The 18,497-nt window shown below is 32.9% G+C and overlaps 2 protein-coding genes and 2 non-coding genes across 9 annotated transcripts; 3 read left to right on the forward strand and 1 right to left on the reverse strand.

Annotated features, from left to right (window-relative positions):
* Nucleotides 6,153-10,603, forward strand: LOC109360314 (filament-like plant protein). 6 transcript variants are annotated; one of them, XM_019605116.1, is made up of 6 exons: nt 6,153-6,339; nt 6,416-6,532; nt 7,135-7,294; nt 7,995-8,286; nt 8,696-9,918; nt 10,131-10,603. In XM_019605116.1, the coding sequence occupies exons 3-6, from the start codon at nt 7,139-7,141 to the stop codon at nt 10,524-10,526; spliced, it is 2,067 nt and encodes a 688-aa protein (XP_019460661.1). In that variant the 5' UTR covers nt 6,153-6,339; nt 6,416-6,532; nt 7,135-7,138; the 3' UTR covers nt 10,527-10,603. The 6 variants fall into 6 exon arrangements, 5 of the variants coding, with proteins under 5 accessions (XP_019460661.1, XP_019460662.1, XP_019460660.1 ...); XM_019605117.1 differs by having other exon boundaries at nt 6,425-6,532; XR_002109156.1 differs by having other exon boundaries at nt 6,153-6,532; nt 8,696-10,002; nt 10,131-10,244.
* TRNAM-CAU lies at nt 10,941-11,025 on the reverse strand. The gene is given in 2 exon segments: nt 10,941-10,976; nt 10,988-11,025. It is a non-coding gene; the product is annotated as a tRNA-Met (tRNA).
* TRNAQ-UUG lies at nt 12,601-12,672 on the forward strand. Its single transcript has one exon. It is a non-coding gene; the product is annotated as a tRNA-Gln (tRNA).
* Nucleotides 13,735-18,327, forward strand: LOC109360317 (chlorophyllide a oxygenase, chloroplastic-like). The gene is made up of 9 exons (XM_019605122.1): nt 13,735-13,882; nt 14,957-15,181; nt 15,454-15,558; nt 15,696-15,971; nt 16,242-16,389; nt 16,512-16,696; nt 16,829-16,941; nt 17,387-17,681; nt 17,813-18,327. The coding sequence occupies exons 1-9, from the start codon at nt 13,805-13,807 to the stop codon at nt 17,990-17,992; spliced, it is 1,605 nt and encodes a 534-aa protein (XP_019460667.1). The 5' UTR covers nt 13,735-13,804; the 3' UTR covers nt 17,993-18,327.

Raw genomic sequence — 18,497 nt, forward strand, 5'->3', positions numbered from 1 at the left:
AGTAAGCATGTGATCATTTGTATCTTGTAAGTATCTCACAACTTTCTTTGCAGCTTTCTAATGTTCTATATCAGGATTACTCTTGTATCTTCCTAACATTCCAACTGCAAAACTAATATATGGTCGCGTACAAGTCTGAGCATATATTAAACTCTCAACTATAGATGCATAAGGAATTTCTTTCATTTGCTTCCGTTCCAAATCATTATTTGGACATTGCATCATACTAAACTTGTCTCCTTTCTGAATTGGAATGGGAGATGCTAAACATTTATCCATTCTCAATCTCTCTAAAATTTTGTTAATATATGCTTTCTGAGACAAACCTAAAAGTCCTTGTGATCTATCACGAAATATTTCTATTCCAATCACATAGCTTGCCTCACCCATATCTTTCATTTCAAAATTTTAGAGAGAAACATCTTAGTCTCATTTAAAAGACCAAGATCATTAGTTGCAAGCAAGATGTTATCAACATATAGAACCAAAAAAATAAACTTACTCCCACTAACCTTTAAGTATATACATTGATCAACAATGTTTTCCTTAAACCCAAAGAATACATTAGTATCATTAAACTTAAGATATCACTGTCGCGATGCTTGTTTAAGTCCATATATTGATTTCTTAAGTTTATACACCATGTGTTTTTTTCCTTTCTCTATGAATCATATTGGTTGATCCATATAAACATTTTCTGTTAAATCCTCATTTAGAAAGGCAATTTTCACATCCATTTGGTGTAACTCCAAATCATAATGAGCTACCAATGCCATGATAATCCTAAGTGAGTCTTTCTTAGAGAGATTGGTGAAAACGTCTATTTATAATCAATGTCATCTTTCTGAGTATAGTCTTTTGCTACAAGTCTGACCTTATAACGTTCTAAGTTACCATAAGAATCACGTTTGGTTTTGAAAACCCACTTACAACCAACTGTTTTGGAATCTTCTGGTAACTCAACAAGGTCCCAAACCTCATTTTTTTCATATATTTTAACTCATCTTTCATGGCATTTAACCATTTATCAGCATTATTACTATCCATGGCTTGTGAAAACGTAACTGGGTCATTCTCAATTCCTATGTCACATTCTGACTCGTGTAGGTAAACTACATAATCATCAGAAATAGCAGATTGTCTTTCTCTTTGAGATCTTCTTAATGTTATCTCTTGTGATTCTTCTACTATAGGTTCATCAACTTCATTTTCAGTAATGAGATTATTTTGTTGTTATCCATCATTACTAATCGGTTCAATAACTTGAGGAACAATATTATTAGGGACACAAGTAAATAAAACTTGTACCATTACTTCTTGAATTTCCACTTTACGTGGTGTTTCACTTCTACTAATCTCATCATTCTCAATGAATCTAACATTCTCAGTCTCAACAATTCTTGTAGTATGGTTTGGACAATAAAATGTATATCCTTTTGATTTTTTTGGATAACCAATGAAATAACCACTACTTGTTCTTGCATCCAATTTCTTTTCTTGTGGATTATAAATTATAATTTCCGACATGCATCCCCAAACATAGTGCCTTAAACTAGGTTTCATTCTTGTCTACGGTTCAAAAGGAGTCTTTAGAACTGCCTTACTAAGAACCATATTTAATAAATATATGATGGTCTTTAAAGCATAAGTCCACAATGAAATGGGTAAAGATGAATTACTCAACATACTCCTAACCATATTCATCAATGTTCTATTACGCCTTTCTGATACACCATTTTGTCGTTGTGTACCTGACACTGCGTATTGTGCGCACATGCCATGACTTTCAAGGAATTTAGCAAATGGTCCTGGATGTTGTAATCATATCTTCCATAATACTCACCACCTCGATCAGACCTGATAATTTTCACTCTTTTATCTAATTGTCTTTCAACTTCAGTAATGTAAATCTCTAAGGCTTTTAAGGCTTGAGATTTATCAGACAATAAATAGATATGTCCATAACGTGAATAATCATCAATGAAGGTAATGAAATATTTTTCCTTATTGAAAGAATTAACAACAAAAGGTCCACAAATATTTGTGTATATAATTTCAAGAAGCTTAGTGTTTTTTGTGGCTCATTTCTTTGTGTGTTTTGTTTGTTTATCTTTAATACAATCCATACAAATATTCAGATGGTAAAATCTAAATTCGGAAGTATTTCATTCTTTACTAATCATTTCATTATTTCTTTGGAAATATGTCTAAAACGTTTATGCCACAAGTAAGCAGAACATTCATCAATTAAGCCACGCTTAATTCCAACGTTATGATGCAAGGTTAAAAGTATATCATATAAAAGATTATCAAGATTTAACTTTGAGTATATTTATACAAACTGAAACATTCATTACCAAATTTAAAAGAGTATCCAGCAACATCAAGTTTAGATAAAGAAACCAAATTCCTAGATATATTAGGTACATAAAGGGTTTCAAATAAATCTAAATGATGTCCAGTGTCAAGGATTAAACGATAAGTCTCAATGGCTTCTACTGGAACCTTCACTTTATTTCCCATAGAGACAAATTTTTCATTTGGTCTTGTAGTTCGATTCGTAATGAATCCCTGCATAGTATTAGAAACATGAGCAGTACATCCAGAGTCAACCCACCAAGTATTATAAGGAACTTATGCTAAGTTTGATTTAAAACATACATAAGCACTAGGTTTACCTTTCTTTTCAAACCAACCTTTGTGTTTCGGACAATCCTTTTGGAAATGTCCAATCTTTCTACAGAAAGGACATATGTCATCATGATATTCCTTCTTGTGGATTTGAGAAGATGACTCATTAATCTTTAAGAGTCCCTTCCACTTCTTGTCATGTTTCTTACTAACTTTATTTCTAGCTCCTTGATGATTAACACAATTGATGAAATGATTTCTTTGGCTCCTTATTCTAGTTTCCTCTTGAACTAACATACTATACAATTCATGCGCATTCCATTTGTCTTTCATGGTGTAATAGTTCATTTGGAAATGACCATATTCAGATGATAATGAATTTAGTATAAATTGCACAAGGAAGTTTTCATCCACATCCATTCCCAATGTCTTAAGTCTTGCTACAATGTTTGTCATTTCAATGACATGTTCATGCATAATACGAGACCCATCAAATTTCATAGTGGTCAATGTACTCATTAGTGTCTCAACAAAGGACTTGTCAGCGGTTTGGGAGTGCTCTTCCACAAACTTTAGCATTTCTTTAGCACTTTCAGTTTTAGGAAGAGCTGACTTAATGTTGCCAGCGATACTCATTCGCATATACATTAGATCAATCTGTTTGATTTTTCCCAATTTCTATAATGAATTTTATTTTCTTTAATGCTTATATTAGTAATAGCACTTGGCTTATCTTCTTAGTGATAAATCCAAATCCATTACCTCAAGGTAAAATTGAATTTGTTCACTTCATTCAGAGAAGTTAAGTCCATTAAAAGTTGGACATATGAGAATTGCGAATGCAAAACAACATGTACTGCAATCAATAAAATCAAACAAAAAACTTGAGTTCTATGCAAAATTAATTCATATTACTTCATAAGTGTATATTAATGTCTACCTTTGGATAATCCATCAATATAACATACTATACATGATGATACTAAAAGAAATTCACATAATTTGGGAATGATGCATGCATAAATTAGAAACATTTACTATATTTGGATATATAAATATAACTAATGATGCATTTACACTACCAACATAATGTTTATTGATTATAAAAACAAACAATCAACCTTTGGGCGATTCTTAAGTGTCTTATAATAATGAATTTCAATTTACTCATAAACAAATAATAGTTATATCATTCATAACATCAAATTAATGAGTAAATGAAATATGATCATACAATTTGGAATAAAATAAACATAAAGATTGACCACTTTAGTGATTAACAAATCTATCATACAATAATTCCAAACAAATGAAATATGATCATACAATTTTGGAATTAAATAACCATAAAAAATTTGACTACTTTGATGATTAACAAATCTATCATACAATAATTCTAAACATATGATAAGTCATAATATTATACATACATATAACTCTCAAAATTTCATATAAATTATAAAGTTACATACATATTCATGTGAAATAATTTTCTTCAAAAATTCAAATCAAATTGTAACTTAATTATATATATTCATGTATTGTGTTAATGTTATATATAACATATATAAAACACATATCTATTAATATATATATTACATGAATGATAACGTAATAATATATATATATTAGTTGACATTTTATATAAGATATATACTATTATATTTGTTACTGTTTCGTAAAACAAAGTAGAATGAATAGTACAAATATGAACATGTAATATGAAATAGTGCAGAATGTATATAATAAGTTTAGTTACTTTCTCTACAATATGAACAGCGCAATCAACAATGATATGTTTTTTTTCTTTTGCACTTTGTTTATTATAATCCAGCGGAAATAATTATATATGAATTCTTTAAACATTTAAGAATATATTTCAAAATATCATTTAGGATCGAATCTTTATTAGTGGAAAACTATAAGTTCTTAAACACAATGTATTAATATGGTAGGAGACATGAAAAAAATTTCTTGATGGATCAAGAAAAATGAGAGAAGAGAATATTATTCATTGAATATTGAATGGATGGAAAAACAAAATTACATTGAATCATTTATATAAAGGATAGAAAAACTAACTATCCTAACTAAACTAACTAACCAACTAACAAAAACTTAAATATTTTAACATAGTGATCTAATACCACATGTAATTTTTAGTCATGGAAGTCATGTGTAAATGGATCTTAAGAAATCATAGTTTTCACATCACAAGAATAGTTATAGATTACATTTATTCATGATGATACAATCATCCTTTTCTGATGTTGTGTGTTGTTCTTTGTCAATAGATAAACTCTCATATCTCTTTCCCTTTCTTTATATGCTCTTCCTTATTGATGGCTAATAGAACAACATTTCTGGGCAGAGATTGAGACTATGTTTAAAGTCTTCTTCTGATTAGTATAGTTCTTCCATCAAACACTATATGTAGACTCTTTTCTAAAAGTTTTACCATTTCACTCACAACTCTCAAATTCATGAGTTATACTATTCAAAACTAAATAGTATATCATTTCATGTTACAAGAAGATGTCTAGAGATATTGACTACCCTGCCAGAAAACAATAGGAAATGAAAATGAAAACATAGCATCACAATTTCATATATGCCACCCACATGCACATTGTATACATGTATGATGTCCCAATTCTGGAAGATATTCTATGATCAACTTTAGTGCTTCAACTAGTTCCCAGGGTTGAAGATATAACTTTCTTTTAATAAAACTTACCAAAGAGTAAAAAAAGTACAAGTAAAATTCCACATTAAAAAATATTGCTGCACCTTGTGTGTGTTTAGGTGCATGGAATGATTGAAGTCATGATTATCTTTTAAACTTGCTAAAAGAAAATGACACCAAAGGAATCGGTGACCCTACCTTGTACTCTCATCTCAGGTCACAAATGACAAATTTCATTTTTGTTTCAAAGACTTTTCACAATATGCACTATGTAGCAACCAAACAAAGTGGAAAAAATAGCAATGTAGTAATAGGATTCCTCATCAAGTGACAACACAGTCAAAACAAAACCAACAAAGTGGATAGTAGTTGGCATATGAGGATGGAGACACGCATTAATAACAATAGTTTGGACAATGAATGAGTAGCAAAAAATGGCATGGTCCATGACCATGAGCATGGGTAGGAACAAGAGTAACTCAAGTTCAAATTAGTAAATCAAACATCAATTTTTAAATAAGAAGCAGTTTAGTGAAGAAAAAAGCTGAAAAAGTAGGACGGAGATTAATTGTTCTCAACGGTATCTCATTCTCTATCTAAAACCAATAACATATTGACATATAAATAAAATAAATTTTTAAAAAATAAAAAATAATATTTTGATTAACTTACGATAGAGAATGATACACGATTCAGGAGGTGAACTCAGTCCCAAAAAATGTGTGTAGTCAAACACATCCCACTCACAGAAACACAAACTCTCACTGACAGCATATACAATCACATGGCCACTTATTTAAGTATTTATTATTTGGAAAGAAGAGATACAAAAAAAAGTTAAGCTAAAAACAAGAAATAGAAAGCCCTTAACTCAATCCTTTATCTAGTTCTGTACCTGTGTTGTAGCAGTTGCTATGTGCATGCTTACTGTTACTGACATTCTACAGAATTTGCCTCCCCATTTTATTATCAGGACAATACTAGCCAGAATCCCATGCACATTAGCTAAGAAATTTAAAAGGGTAAGTTTTCATTATAAGGTAAAGTTGTTTATTTAGCTTTATTACTTCTACTTTTATTATTATTGTCATTTATTAGTGAGGCCAGTTTAATCAAAACCAACCTGCTGAAAAAGCTGGAAGCAAACAATAAATGGAAGGAAAGGAAGGGATCAGAGTATAGAACAAAGAGATTTAAGAAAAGAGAATATCAAAGGTATTTGATCTGGGTTTTTTATTTCTTTTTTTCCTTTATTTCACTATTCAAACTTCAAAGATTGGGTACTTGTGCCAATAAAGAATTGTTTTTTTATTGCACATTTTTGGGAACTGATGATGCATTTCAGTTCAAAGGCTGAAATGGGTAACTCGTATTTTAGGATCTTTTGAATTGGGTACTTGGTAACAAGCTTCAGTTCTCTTTTACCTTTACTGTTTCATTCATTGGGTCTGTGAATTTGCTGCTAAATGTTAAGAAGCTATTGGCTGTTAATTTCAATGATGTTCTGTGAACTATGGGGTTATTTTAGCCATTATAATGGAGCTCAAAAATTCATTCTTTTTATCTCATACCTGGTTTAATCAAGCTAGAGTTCATTCTTTTATTCTTGTAATGTGGGCTTGACATGGATTATAAGCAAAGCTGCTGAGAATGCTAAGCAAAATTTCTTGAGGAGGAAATGTGTTTCAGCATGTAACAAGCTAAAGATTTGGCTACAGTTTTTTTCTCTCCATATTTTTTCTTCCTTATAATCTGGAAGAAGATTTTGTGGTTTGTTTTGGCTGTGTTTCTGAACATTTGTTGGCTAATGTCTGCAGATGAATGCCTTTCAATTTTCAAGGTAACAATAGTCTGTTAGACCCAGTGATGGATAAGAAGATATGGTTATGGAAGCAGAATTCTTCTGATATGAGCCCTGGTGAAACTGAAAGTTCAGGATCTGTGTCATCTCATTCTGAGAGATGCTCAGATGAACAGGTATGATAATCAATTGCTAAATAGGAGTACTAAAACTTATTTTAGTCTTTGATCCTTTATTGAAATATTTGGTACATTTTTTATATCTCAAGTCACAAGATTTGAATTATAATTTGCCTCCTTTCTTGTATGGTTAATAAAAGATTCCTTACTTGGTGAATGAATTTTATCATTCACTTACTGGCAAACTGAGATGTTTTTCTTTGGTTCTGTTTTTTCCTCTCCTATTTTCTGTAAAATACAAGTAGCTTTCTGGAAAATGTTCCATGTTTGAACATGTATTGATGCTTAGAGGCTATTTGCCCTTCTCCTGGTCTGTCTCCCAACTCCCAAGTGCAAAACATGAAATAAATTTCTATTTCCAGTTTAGACAATGAATGGCCCGAAGACATAGCTTGTTGCTATGCAATCATATGCTGAAATTGAAAATGGGTCCATCGTGGCCGATGTATGTTGAGTGTACTCAAGAATATATTTCAAGTTTCCAACAACTTTAGCATAAAAATCATATCATTTATGCATTGCTCCTCCTGGAAATTGATTTGTGGTTCTGGTAGTTCGCGTGTAATAGTCACTTAGCATAAAAATCATATTATTTATGCCATTCTCCTCCTCTATATTTCACAAACAGAACAAAGTACTATCAAGTTTTCTCCTTCTTTTCCTTAGAAGTCTAATAGTTTGATGTCCTTTAAAACAGGAAGAACCAAAGGAATCTTGTAATGGAAGCAAACACTCACCAGATACCTCAAAAGCCGCAGACTGTTTCGAAGATGATAATGATAGTTCAATTATCAATGCACAATTTCCTGACGAAGTCACTTCAAAATCTGTACCTACTACAGGCATCACAAATTATGGTTCACTAGAGAGAAATGAAAATGATGGATTGAAGATTTTGTCAGAGAAGCTATCTGCAAGGCTTGTAAATGTCAATGCCAAAGAAGACTTGGTTCAGCAGCATGCTAAAGTTGCTGAAGAAGCCATTGCAGGTACAACTAATATTATTAATAATCAGTACATTCCTCTATTGTTTTCATTAATTTTCAAAATAACCACTATTTATACTATTGATTGATTATCATTCCATCCTTTGTGGCTTCCTTGGATATGCACCGATTCCATTAGACTTGTCTCTACAAAACAATTCAGCTGATTGTTGAACAATCAAATTGCACAAGAGAAAATCCTTTTCTTAGAGGGTTTACGGAAATTAAATGTCAAATTGCATCGGAATTATGTTAGTAGTATATTAGAGGCTCATATATGATCTATCATAAGGCATACACACTGAAACCATCTTAATAATTGTCTGTGTTTAATTTCTGGATATATTGTTTTCCTTTCTTTTCTTATTCTCCATTTTTTATGATTGTGATTGGGCCATTTTCGTTTACTCAGGATGGGAAAAGGCGGAAAAAGAAGTGGCAGTATTAAAGAAGCAACTTGATGTAGTCACTGTAAGGAATTCAGCTCTGGAAGATCGAGTCACCCATCTAGATGGTGCGCTTAAGGAGTGTGTTAGGCAGCTAAGACGGACAAGAGAAGAACAAGAAAAGAATATCCATGACGCTGTAGTGAAGAAAACTCTTGACTTGGAATCAGCTAAATTTGAACTTGAGAACAAGCTCGTTGAGCTTCAGAGCAAATTAGATGCTTCTAATGCCAGATCTTCTATTGATATTGATGTGTCTCAAAAGGTTGAGTATTTGAAGAAACAGAATATAGCTCTTAGGCATGAGCTCCTAGCTCGATCAGAAGCGCTGGAAACCATGACAATTGAGAGGGATTTAAGCACTAAAGCTGTCGAAACAGCTAGCAAGCAACATTTAGAAAACATCAAGAAAATCGCCAAGCTTGAGGCGGAGTGCCGGAGACTGAAGAGCATTGCTTCTAAAGCTTCCTGTGTTAATGATCATAAATCCATTACTTCATCCTCATTTTGTGTTGAATCTCTCACAGATAGTCAATCAGACAGTGGTGAGCGGCTTAATGCAGTGGAGATTGACACTCAAAAGATGAGTGGCTCAGAACTAAACAAGTGTGAGCCAAGTTGTTCTGACTCATGGGCATCTGCACTAATTGCTGAGCTTGATCAGTTCAAAAATGAAAAGTGCAGGCAACAAACTCCATCTAGTTCCGTTAAAATTGATCTTATGGATGATTTTCTTGAAATGGAACGACTTGTTGCATTACCCGAAACTAAGAACGAAAACATTGTTCAAGAGTCAGTTGTTGCCAATCAATGCATGGATCAGCAAATGGTAGAAGTAAAAGACAAGTTAGAGAAGGTAGAAGCAGAAAAAGCTCAATTAGAGATAGCTTTGATGAATAGTGAAGATTGTATCAAGGAGTCACAACTTAAGTTGAGGAAGGCGGAAAATAAATTGGACGAGTTGCAAAGAGAGCTAGAAAATGCCTACAAATCAAATCAAATAATAGAAAATGACCTATTGAGCATGAAGGCACATTCTCAAACATTAACTGCAAAGGTTGACTTATTAGAAGTAGAGGTTGATAAGGAGAGGGCCATGTCAAGAGAAATTGCAATAAAGTATAAGGAATTGGAGGAAGAGATACTCATGTCAATAGCTAGCTCATATGGAGAAAAGACGATTAAGCAGGTTGGTCATCATGTAGATCAATATTAGGGCGTGCTTGGGTAAACAACTTAATTGAACACTTACTCGATAAGCGCTTATAACATGGTAGTTCATGACATGTTTATAAGCTCTTTTTTAGTTTCTTAGCCTATTTCATATGCTTCTGTAAATGTTCTATTAGTCATTGACATTCTACACAACTAATGTATTGGTTGTGATATATTCTGTGCCAGCAAGACCTAGAACTAGCTGCTGGAAAGCTTGCCGAATGCCAGAGAACAATAGCATCTCTAGGGGATCAATTAAAATCCCTGGCTACAATAGAAGATTTCCTTATTGATACGGCTGGCCTTCCTGCGAGTCCTTCGCTTGTTGTTTGTGCAAGTGGAGAGATGTGGAAGCTGCATTCAAATGACAGATTTTCACCGAAAAGAGATTCCATTTCTTCTAGGATTGCTGATGGGAACTCGGGTCCTTCCTTAAGCAAAAATGAAGACAGTTCACCACCTTCATCGGCTTCATCCACTTCTTCGGCTGCCTTGCCAAATTATGCTAGTTCTGAGAAGAGTAGAAATGGCTTTGCAAAAAATTTCTCAAGAACTAAGAGTGGAATCAGGCTAGAAATTTAGTGAGCATATAGTGAATTAACTATAATGTTAGTCATTCTTTTCTCAAAGTTGTAAATCAGATTGGTCTTGTCATTCAACTCTGAATTGGCATCAGTGCCCAATTATATATCTTTTTTCAAATCTTTTGTAGGGTCTGTTGTGACACTTGAATTAAATTTTGAATGATGCTTTTGTGTATATCACTGATCTGTCTCATAAGCCTTAACAAGTTATGAATTTAAGAATTTCTCTATGGCTGATCACTCAGTTCCATGAGCCAGAAACATACATGATTTGATGTGAAATTTTAATATGTTGATTGGTTCCATCTATATTACAATCTGGTATGACATTAAAGGGAGACACAGATTCTTCACTTGAATCCACTTCTTTTGTAATAGAAGACATCAAATTAAAAATTAAAAAACAAGATTTTGGGGTGAGAGAGGCTCGAACTCTCGACCTCAGGATCACTCAGAAGCTATGAGACCTACGCGCTAGCCAACTGCGCCACCACCCCATGTTGATCTTTTGGTCACATGTAATATCATAGGAAAACGAGACTTTCCTACCCAAAAGAGCAATTACTAAATTATGGATAGGATACACTAGTTTCATCCCCATTGCATATTAAAAAGGATTGACCTCCACCTAACAAAATCCTCCTAATTAATAAAATAGGTTTTTTTAAATGTTTTTCAAAATTTCAAAACAATAGACTAATTGCTTTTACATTGAGTACTATGTTAATATAATATTGAGACCACTTTTAGAATGATTTGTTGGAAGATTTTGTATTACTTTATTAAAAAATATTTATTCTTATACATAGGTAACAATTTTAAGCTTTTAGTGGGTATATAATTATCTATTTATCTTGTAATGGCTGACATAGAAGATCTATTGTCTCCATTTAATAGATAAATCTCTTTTTACAAATAATGAATTCATATAAAATTTGTCTTAATATATTTATATTATCAGTCTCTATATAAACTCACATAAATGTTCATCATTTCTAAGATAGGGATCATGCTCAAACTCTCGTATAAGGAAGAAACTTTAAAATTATGATATAATTGTTTTTCGAATTTTTAGATCCTGAAATCATATACAGAGATTCAAGGAAGAGATATATGAATAATAGAATCACATTTGTGATCAACTATAGCACTTGTATACATGTCTTTGCCACCATTAATGGTTGATCACCATTTTTTGGTAGCTAATGCTTTCCCTCAATGAATTGGAGTAAATAGAGTTGGAGTAGAACCTAACATGTTTTGTAATCATCAAAAGCAAATGAATTATTTCCATTACAGACTACCAAAACTCAACCTCGACTTCAAAATAATCGGATGATATAGTAGTCCATAAGATATAATCTTAACTTATTCTAACTCTCACATAAATTGATCATCAATTCATTTTTATTAATAAAAGCTCAAAATATTGATTAGTAGAAATCCCACCTAAAAAATTTGTAACACGTTTGTCATACATGAGGATGGAAAAAATTATTCTTTTTCTCTCAAATGTTTTTTCTCTTTTCCTTCTCATTGTTTCTTCTTCTCTTTTAAACACTCCATGCATGCTTTAATAATGCAAACGCAGTCCATGAATCAATTCATTGTTCAAATTCTTAATATGTTATTTTTAAAAATGTGAAATTTTTTCATGTATAAACTGGTTTTGACTAGTATATTATGGTTTTGATTGATATTTTTTTATTTTAACCAATCTAATTATTTGTCTAATATAACTAACATTTTATATCAACATGACAATATAATGATCAATTTATCGATTAAACTAACGAATACAACTAGAACATTTATAGTCGTGATTATTGTAGTTAATTCATAAATAAAATCCCACTTCTTTAGCCTCTAACGTGTTTTTATAAGTTAACAGTCATTCCTTTATAGATTGCATGCTTTTGTATATGCATTAGCAGTATACTATAGTGGTAACTAAGTTTTTTTAATTAGAAATTTGTTTCCTTTTATACTCGTGTTAGTTGGGTGAAAATTAAGGACAAGACATGCGAATAAATATTAATAAATATGTTTCGTATCAAACTTCAAACAGAACAGGTTCTATGGTGTAGTGGTTAGCACTCTGGACTTTGAATCCAGCGACCTGGGTTCGACTCCCGGTAGGACCTTGTTTTTATTTCATTATATTTTTTATAATTTACCTCGTTTTTTGAGCAAGTTCGTTCCGCAGAATTGAATTGAATGGAATTATCATTGCACTTGATATGCATCAATCGATGAAACCGGAGTCTCAAATTTCGAATTAAGCTTTTTCTATCAAATACATGTTTCTAAATAGCATCACCAATGGAAGTTGCTTAATCATTACATAGTTGTTTAATCATTTTTTTATACTATTGTATGATTGTAATGGAAACTTCTTTAGGATTATATAGTTTTGGAAGAATAAATATATTATATGTAATTTTAAATATGGTGGAAAAAACTAATCTCATTTTTGTTTTTAAATTTTGAATTATTTATAATGTTATTTCGATTATGTAAAAATTTTAGCTAAAGATTATTTACAAGTTAGATTTTCTAAAAAAATAAATAAAAATGGAAGACTTCAAAATATATCTTCAGCTAATATAGAAATACACCAAAGCTATCTTAAAACTTTCATTTGTGTTAGAATGAAGAAGACCATAATCTCTTGTGTATAACTACAACATACTATCAGATGTTGGTTAAGTGGTGTAAAACCTCATTCGATTTCTAAGGTGATGATTCAATTTTAGTGAGTAATACTTGTTATGAAAGATAGTCACGAACCCTGAAAGAGAGTTTTTTTTTTTGTAATAAAAAAAAAGTAAGAAAGTACCAAAACTACAAATAGAAAAATCTCCTTAGTCGGAGAACACATTTGGACCGTGGAATGATGAAATTTTGGGCCCTAATTTCATCCACAAAAATCTCTACCCAGTCATTGCTCCAACTTTATTGAAAAATCAAATGCACAGAAAATGACAAAGGACACAGCGCGAGAGGATAGAGAATATATCTTCTTTATCCTACCTGGCAAGGTATCTGGGCCCCACCGTTGTAAGAACCAAAAACAACGTGTGGAAGAAACAACCTCCACGTATAAAACATAGAACTCCACATCTTCCACGTGGCACGCCATATAAGGAAAATCGAGATCGCGCGAAATACGAACCACTTATCAAGAAACAAAAAATCCTCATAAATAAAAATCATTAATCTTTTCTTACGTTACGTTTCTTCTCTCTCTTCTCACACTCTCATTTTTTCATCGCCATGAATGCTATAGCTACTGCTTCATCTCTTACTTTACCAATCTTCTGTAGTAGAGCATCCAAGTTTGAAACCAAAAGGGTACCCTTTTTTCTTAATTATTGTTTTGCTAGTAAGTGTTGTTGTTGGTGCTTGTTTTAGAAGGTGAAACTAAGAATTAAATTTAAATAACATGAAGTTAGTTGTTATTTGTTAATGGTGTTGTATGATGGGTAGATATAATCTATAAGGGTGCATGGTAGGTAGACAAAGAGGGAATTTTGTTGATTCTAATATACTAAATAAAAATTTAGATGAACTCAATTGAGTTCAAGATACAAAATTTGCTGCCTAGATTTTAGTTTAGTTGCGGCTTGCAGTATAATGTTTAGCTTTGATTTGCATTGTTTCTTGTTGGTTTCACTAGTAAATGCCTCTAGTTAAGAGTCACAAGTATGGGGCCATTAGGGATGGCAAACTAACCTGAATTTAACGGCGAATCCTGCTTTGACTGAGTTCAGGTTCAAATAGTGGGTTCGGGTTTAGTATAGGTGATACCCAACTTCAAACTTGATTTATATAATAAATGTCAAATTATAGAATTATCATATACATATACATAAATAAATACCATATGTATTACAATAATGGGCAAAGAAATTGATCTAAATGATAAGGGGGAAGTTTCATGCAGGTTTTATTCAGGATTTGGTTACCTGCAACCCGACTGGGCGGGGATGATAGTATTTTCTTAGTCGTGTTGCATTTGGGCACAAGATTTCGGGTTTGGGGTTGGGTAAGCACAAACTCAGCCCCAATCCGTGTCATTGCCATCCGCACATAGATATGGCAAATATAGTTATTTTTAATTGAATGTGTTTTCAAAAATTAGCTCGAGTTACGTTAAACATAATAAAATGCTGTTGTTCATCTAATTATTGTGGCATCTCTATTTTAATGGTATAAAAATTCAATAAGTAAATATAAAAAGTTGTGAAGTACAATTAAGAGTGTCCAGAAATGTTCATGGGTCGTCTGACTTTTTAGACGTTCATGCATCATAGACCTCTATCAATTAGCAGTTAATATAGCAGGTTTCTCCTTTATAAGAACTACATTTTGTGGACATTATAGGAATATCTGTAGCTTACATTTTTTGGGCATGTCAAATTTCAGGGTTTGAAAGGAGGATTTGGGGTGTTTGCTGTATTTGGAGAAGTAGAGAAGAAAAGTGCATGGGGTCCACTCTTTAATGTAGAAGAGCCGAGATCTAAAGTTCCAGAGTATAAAGGGAAGGTTTTGGATATATATCAAGCCATAGAAGTGGCTAGATATGATATTCAGTATTTGGACTGGCGAGCTCGTCAAGACGTACTTTCTATTGTGCTTCTCCATGAAAAGGTCTCAGTTGATTCCAGTTATTATTATATGTTTTAGAATCAAATTTGATGCTTTAATGTTTATGGTGTTTCTTGATACTTAATCTTTGTGAAATTTGGATGTTCATAAACTTTTTCTTTCTTTTTTGAAAGATGTTCATAAACTTGGCCATAGGATCATATTAGAGTTTCTGTATTATATAGTTTTTGTTTGTCTTTCACCATCTGATTTTCAATTAGTGAGCTATGCATCGTACTGTGGCTGATTTTTACCTCCAAAAAATATGACCATAGGTGGTGGAAGTTCTTAATCCTCTAGCTCGTGAATATAAGTCAATCGGAACTATGAAAAAAGAGCTAGCTGAGTTGCACGAAGAATTAGCAGACGCACACAGACAGGTATAGAATAGTAGCAGCAGGAGACTAGTCAGGACAGCTTGAAATTGAGATTTCTTCTTTAGATCATCGAACTTCGAAGGAACTTGTCCAGTAGTTACTAATCTGTTAATATATTTATGCAACTTAATGAATAACAGGTCCATAAATCTGAAGCAAGGGTTGGCACTGCTTTAGATAAGCTAGCTTACATGGAAGAATTGGTGAATGATAAACTGTTGCAAGAAAGAAGCACAACTGAAATCGCTCCGACATCCTCTCCTCCCAGTACTTCTGCGAGATTTGTAGATACTGAAAAGAGAAGGAAACCGCGGAAAAGGTTGAATGTCTCAGGCCCAGTTCAGTCATACCATCCAAATTTGAAGAATTTCTGGTATCCGGTTGCTTTCTCAACAGACCTAAAGGCTGATACCATGGTAAGCCAATACCATTTTTCTTTTTTAATATTACATGCTTACATACATGTGTAATCTTTTTCGATCAACTCAAATAGACTAGAAGGGAGTTGAACATAAGGTTTCAACTTTCGACCCTAATCTCTCACCCGATTTGGCTATACGAATGTGGCTTTCGGGTGAGGCTACTAAAATGCCTTTTTCAGGCACATTTTGACTTGTTGTAAATAACAATGTTTCTCTGATCTGAACGTGAATTCTCATAAGTGTGTTGTTTCTTTTGTTTTTCAGGTCCCAATAGAATGTTTTGAGGAACCATGGGTTATCTTTAGAGGGAAGAATGGGGAACCTGGATGTGTCCAGAACACATGTGCACACAGAGCATGTCCCTTGGACCTCGGTTCTGTGAATGAGGGCCGTATCCAATGCCCCTACCATGGTTAGTAGTCAATAGAAAAAATACTAAACCTTGATACTGTTTTTCAGGATACTTGTGCTTCAGAAATAGTTATGTTTACTGAAACTGACAGACTCTAAATTTGCGTAATGGTTGGATATCAGGCTGGGAATACAACACTGACGGAAAATGTGAGAAAATGCCATCTACTAGACAGCAAAATGTAAAGATAAAGTCAATTCCGTGTTTTGAAAAAGAGGGTATGATCTGGATTTGGCCTGGAAATGATGCCCCAACAGCCACACTTCCATCTTTATTACCTCCTTCTGGGTTCGTAATACATGCTGAGGTATGATATGAATATAATATATCCTATAGGTGTTTTGTTTGATGCAAGAAGATAGAATTACAATTTTATGATTGGTAAAAGAATAAAAAGTTGTATGTTCTTACTTGGTGGCTCTTGACATGTACGTGATAGCTTGTCATGGAACTTCCAGTTGAACATGGGTTACTTTTGGACAACCTTTTGGATCTTGCACATGCTCCTTTTACTCATACTTCAACCTTCGCTAAGGGATGGGTTGTTCCCAGGTTAGTTTCGGTTTATACTTTATACCCTTTAAAACTGAAAGCAATAGGCGCAAAATTTGAATAATACAAGGGATGAAGTGATCAAAAAAATGCCTTTTAAGAATGTGATAGTTCAGCTTATTTCATGTTGATCAAAAACCTCCTCCCCTTTCTAGAAAACACTACCATACTAGTGGTGACAGAAAGGATGATGAGCAACAAAAAGTTCGAATTTTGTCAGACAGATGATTCAGTTGGTTGAATTGATTTTTTCTCTTCCAATTACTCAATCTGTAATACAAATTCTCCCGAATTCATAATTTAGTTAGTGTGTCATACTTTCATATCAGAATTGTGAATGAGTGAAATAGTTCAGCTTTTAGTTATAAGTCTAAGCTTTATCTTATGAGATGAAATAACATATTTCCATGTCACTTATTCTCTTTGCATGAATTTAAACTTGCAGCTTGGTGAAATTTTTGACACCTTCATCTGGTTTGCAAGGATACTGGGATCCTTATCCAATTGATATGGAATTTAAACCACCTTGTATGGTTCTATCAACCATTGGAATTTCAAAACCCGGTAAACTGGAGGGACAAAACACAAGTCAGTGTGCAACACACTTGCACCAACTTCATGTCTGCTTACCATCTTCGAAACATAAAACAAGATTGCTATACAGAATGTCATTGGATTTTGCTCCTTTGCTTAAGCATATTCCTTTTATGCAATATCTATGGAGACATTTTGCAGAACAGGTAAGCATGATGAATCATGAATGCACAAGTACCATTCTATTTCAGGATCGTTGCATTATATAATCTTTGTTTGTGCGAACAACCCCTTTTCGACTTTTGCTTACCGATGTTTTTATGTTCACTCACTGAAGGTTTTAAACGAGGATCTACGACTAGTGTTAGGGCAGCAAGAAAGGATGAACAATGGTGCAAATATATGGAATTTCCCGGTATCCTATGACAAGCTTGGTGTAAGGTACAGGTTATGGAGAGAAGCATTGGAGCAAGGAGCTAAGCAATTACCCTTTAGCAAGAAGAATGAAAATGAATGAAATCAAGATTTTGAACATTGTTTTTTTATGTGTCAATGGTGCAAATAAGGATTTTTTTTTAACTCAAGGCTCTTGCACCACTTTCCATGGCTCTACATCTTTCTCTACAAGGCCATCCGGGAACTGTTGAAATTGATTAGAGGCTGTTCCTTTGTAAATTATTTTTCCTTTTTTTCAAATTTTTGTATACAATATCAGATCCATCTTTTTTTACTTTCTGATTTATTCACCATTTTAGATGGTGTCTTAACCTTGTCCTCTAATAATGGGGTTTCTTGTATTTGTAAGACAACATTTTAGTCCAATGATTCAGAATTCCTGATTGGTTTGGGTTAGCATTTTGGAGTTCTTTTGTTCTGTTGATTATGCTTAATGAGGCTACTGTAGAAGTTAGTACTTACAATTATAATTAACAAATGTCCTGACCACAGTTAAAAGTTAAAATAATGTTCAACATCTTGAATTGAAGACAAACATAAAACTAGAACCTATGAACCTCCAAATT

Source organism: Lupinus angustifolius, chromosome LG11, assembly GCF_001865875.1.
Source record: "Lupinus angustifolius cultivar Tanjil chromosome LG11, LupAngTanjil_v1.0, whole genome shotgun sequence".
Taxonomy (NCBI): Eukaryota; Viridiplantae; Streptophyta; class Magnoliopsida; order Fabales; family Fabaceae; genus Lupinus; species Lupinus angustifolius.

Coding starts and splice junctions, on each gene's coding strand:
- LOC109360314 (XM_019605115.1), top strand. CDS start 7,139: ATGCCTTTCAATTTTCAAGGTAACAATAGTCTGTTAGACCCAGTGATG. Junction 7,295..7,994: donor AGAGATGCTCAGATGAACAG/GTATGATAATCA, acceptor CCTTTAAAACAG/GAAGAACCAAAGGAATCTTG. Junction 8,287..8,695: donor TGCTGAAGAAGCCATTGCAG/GTACAACTAATA, acceptor TCGTTTACTCAG/GATGGGAAAAGGCGGAAAAA.
- LOC109360317 (XM_019605122.1), top strand. CDS start 13,805: ATGAATGCTATAGCTACTGCTTCATCTCTTACTTTACCAATCTTCTGT. Junction 15,182..15,453: donor TTGTGCTTCTCCATGAAAAG/GTCTCAGTTGAT, acceptor ATATGACCATAG/GTGGTGGAAGTTCTTAATCC. Junction 17,682..17,812: donor GGAGACATTTTGCAGAACAG/GTAAGCATGATG, acceptor CACTCACTGAAG/GTTTTAAACGAGGATCTACG.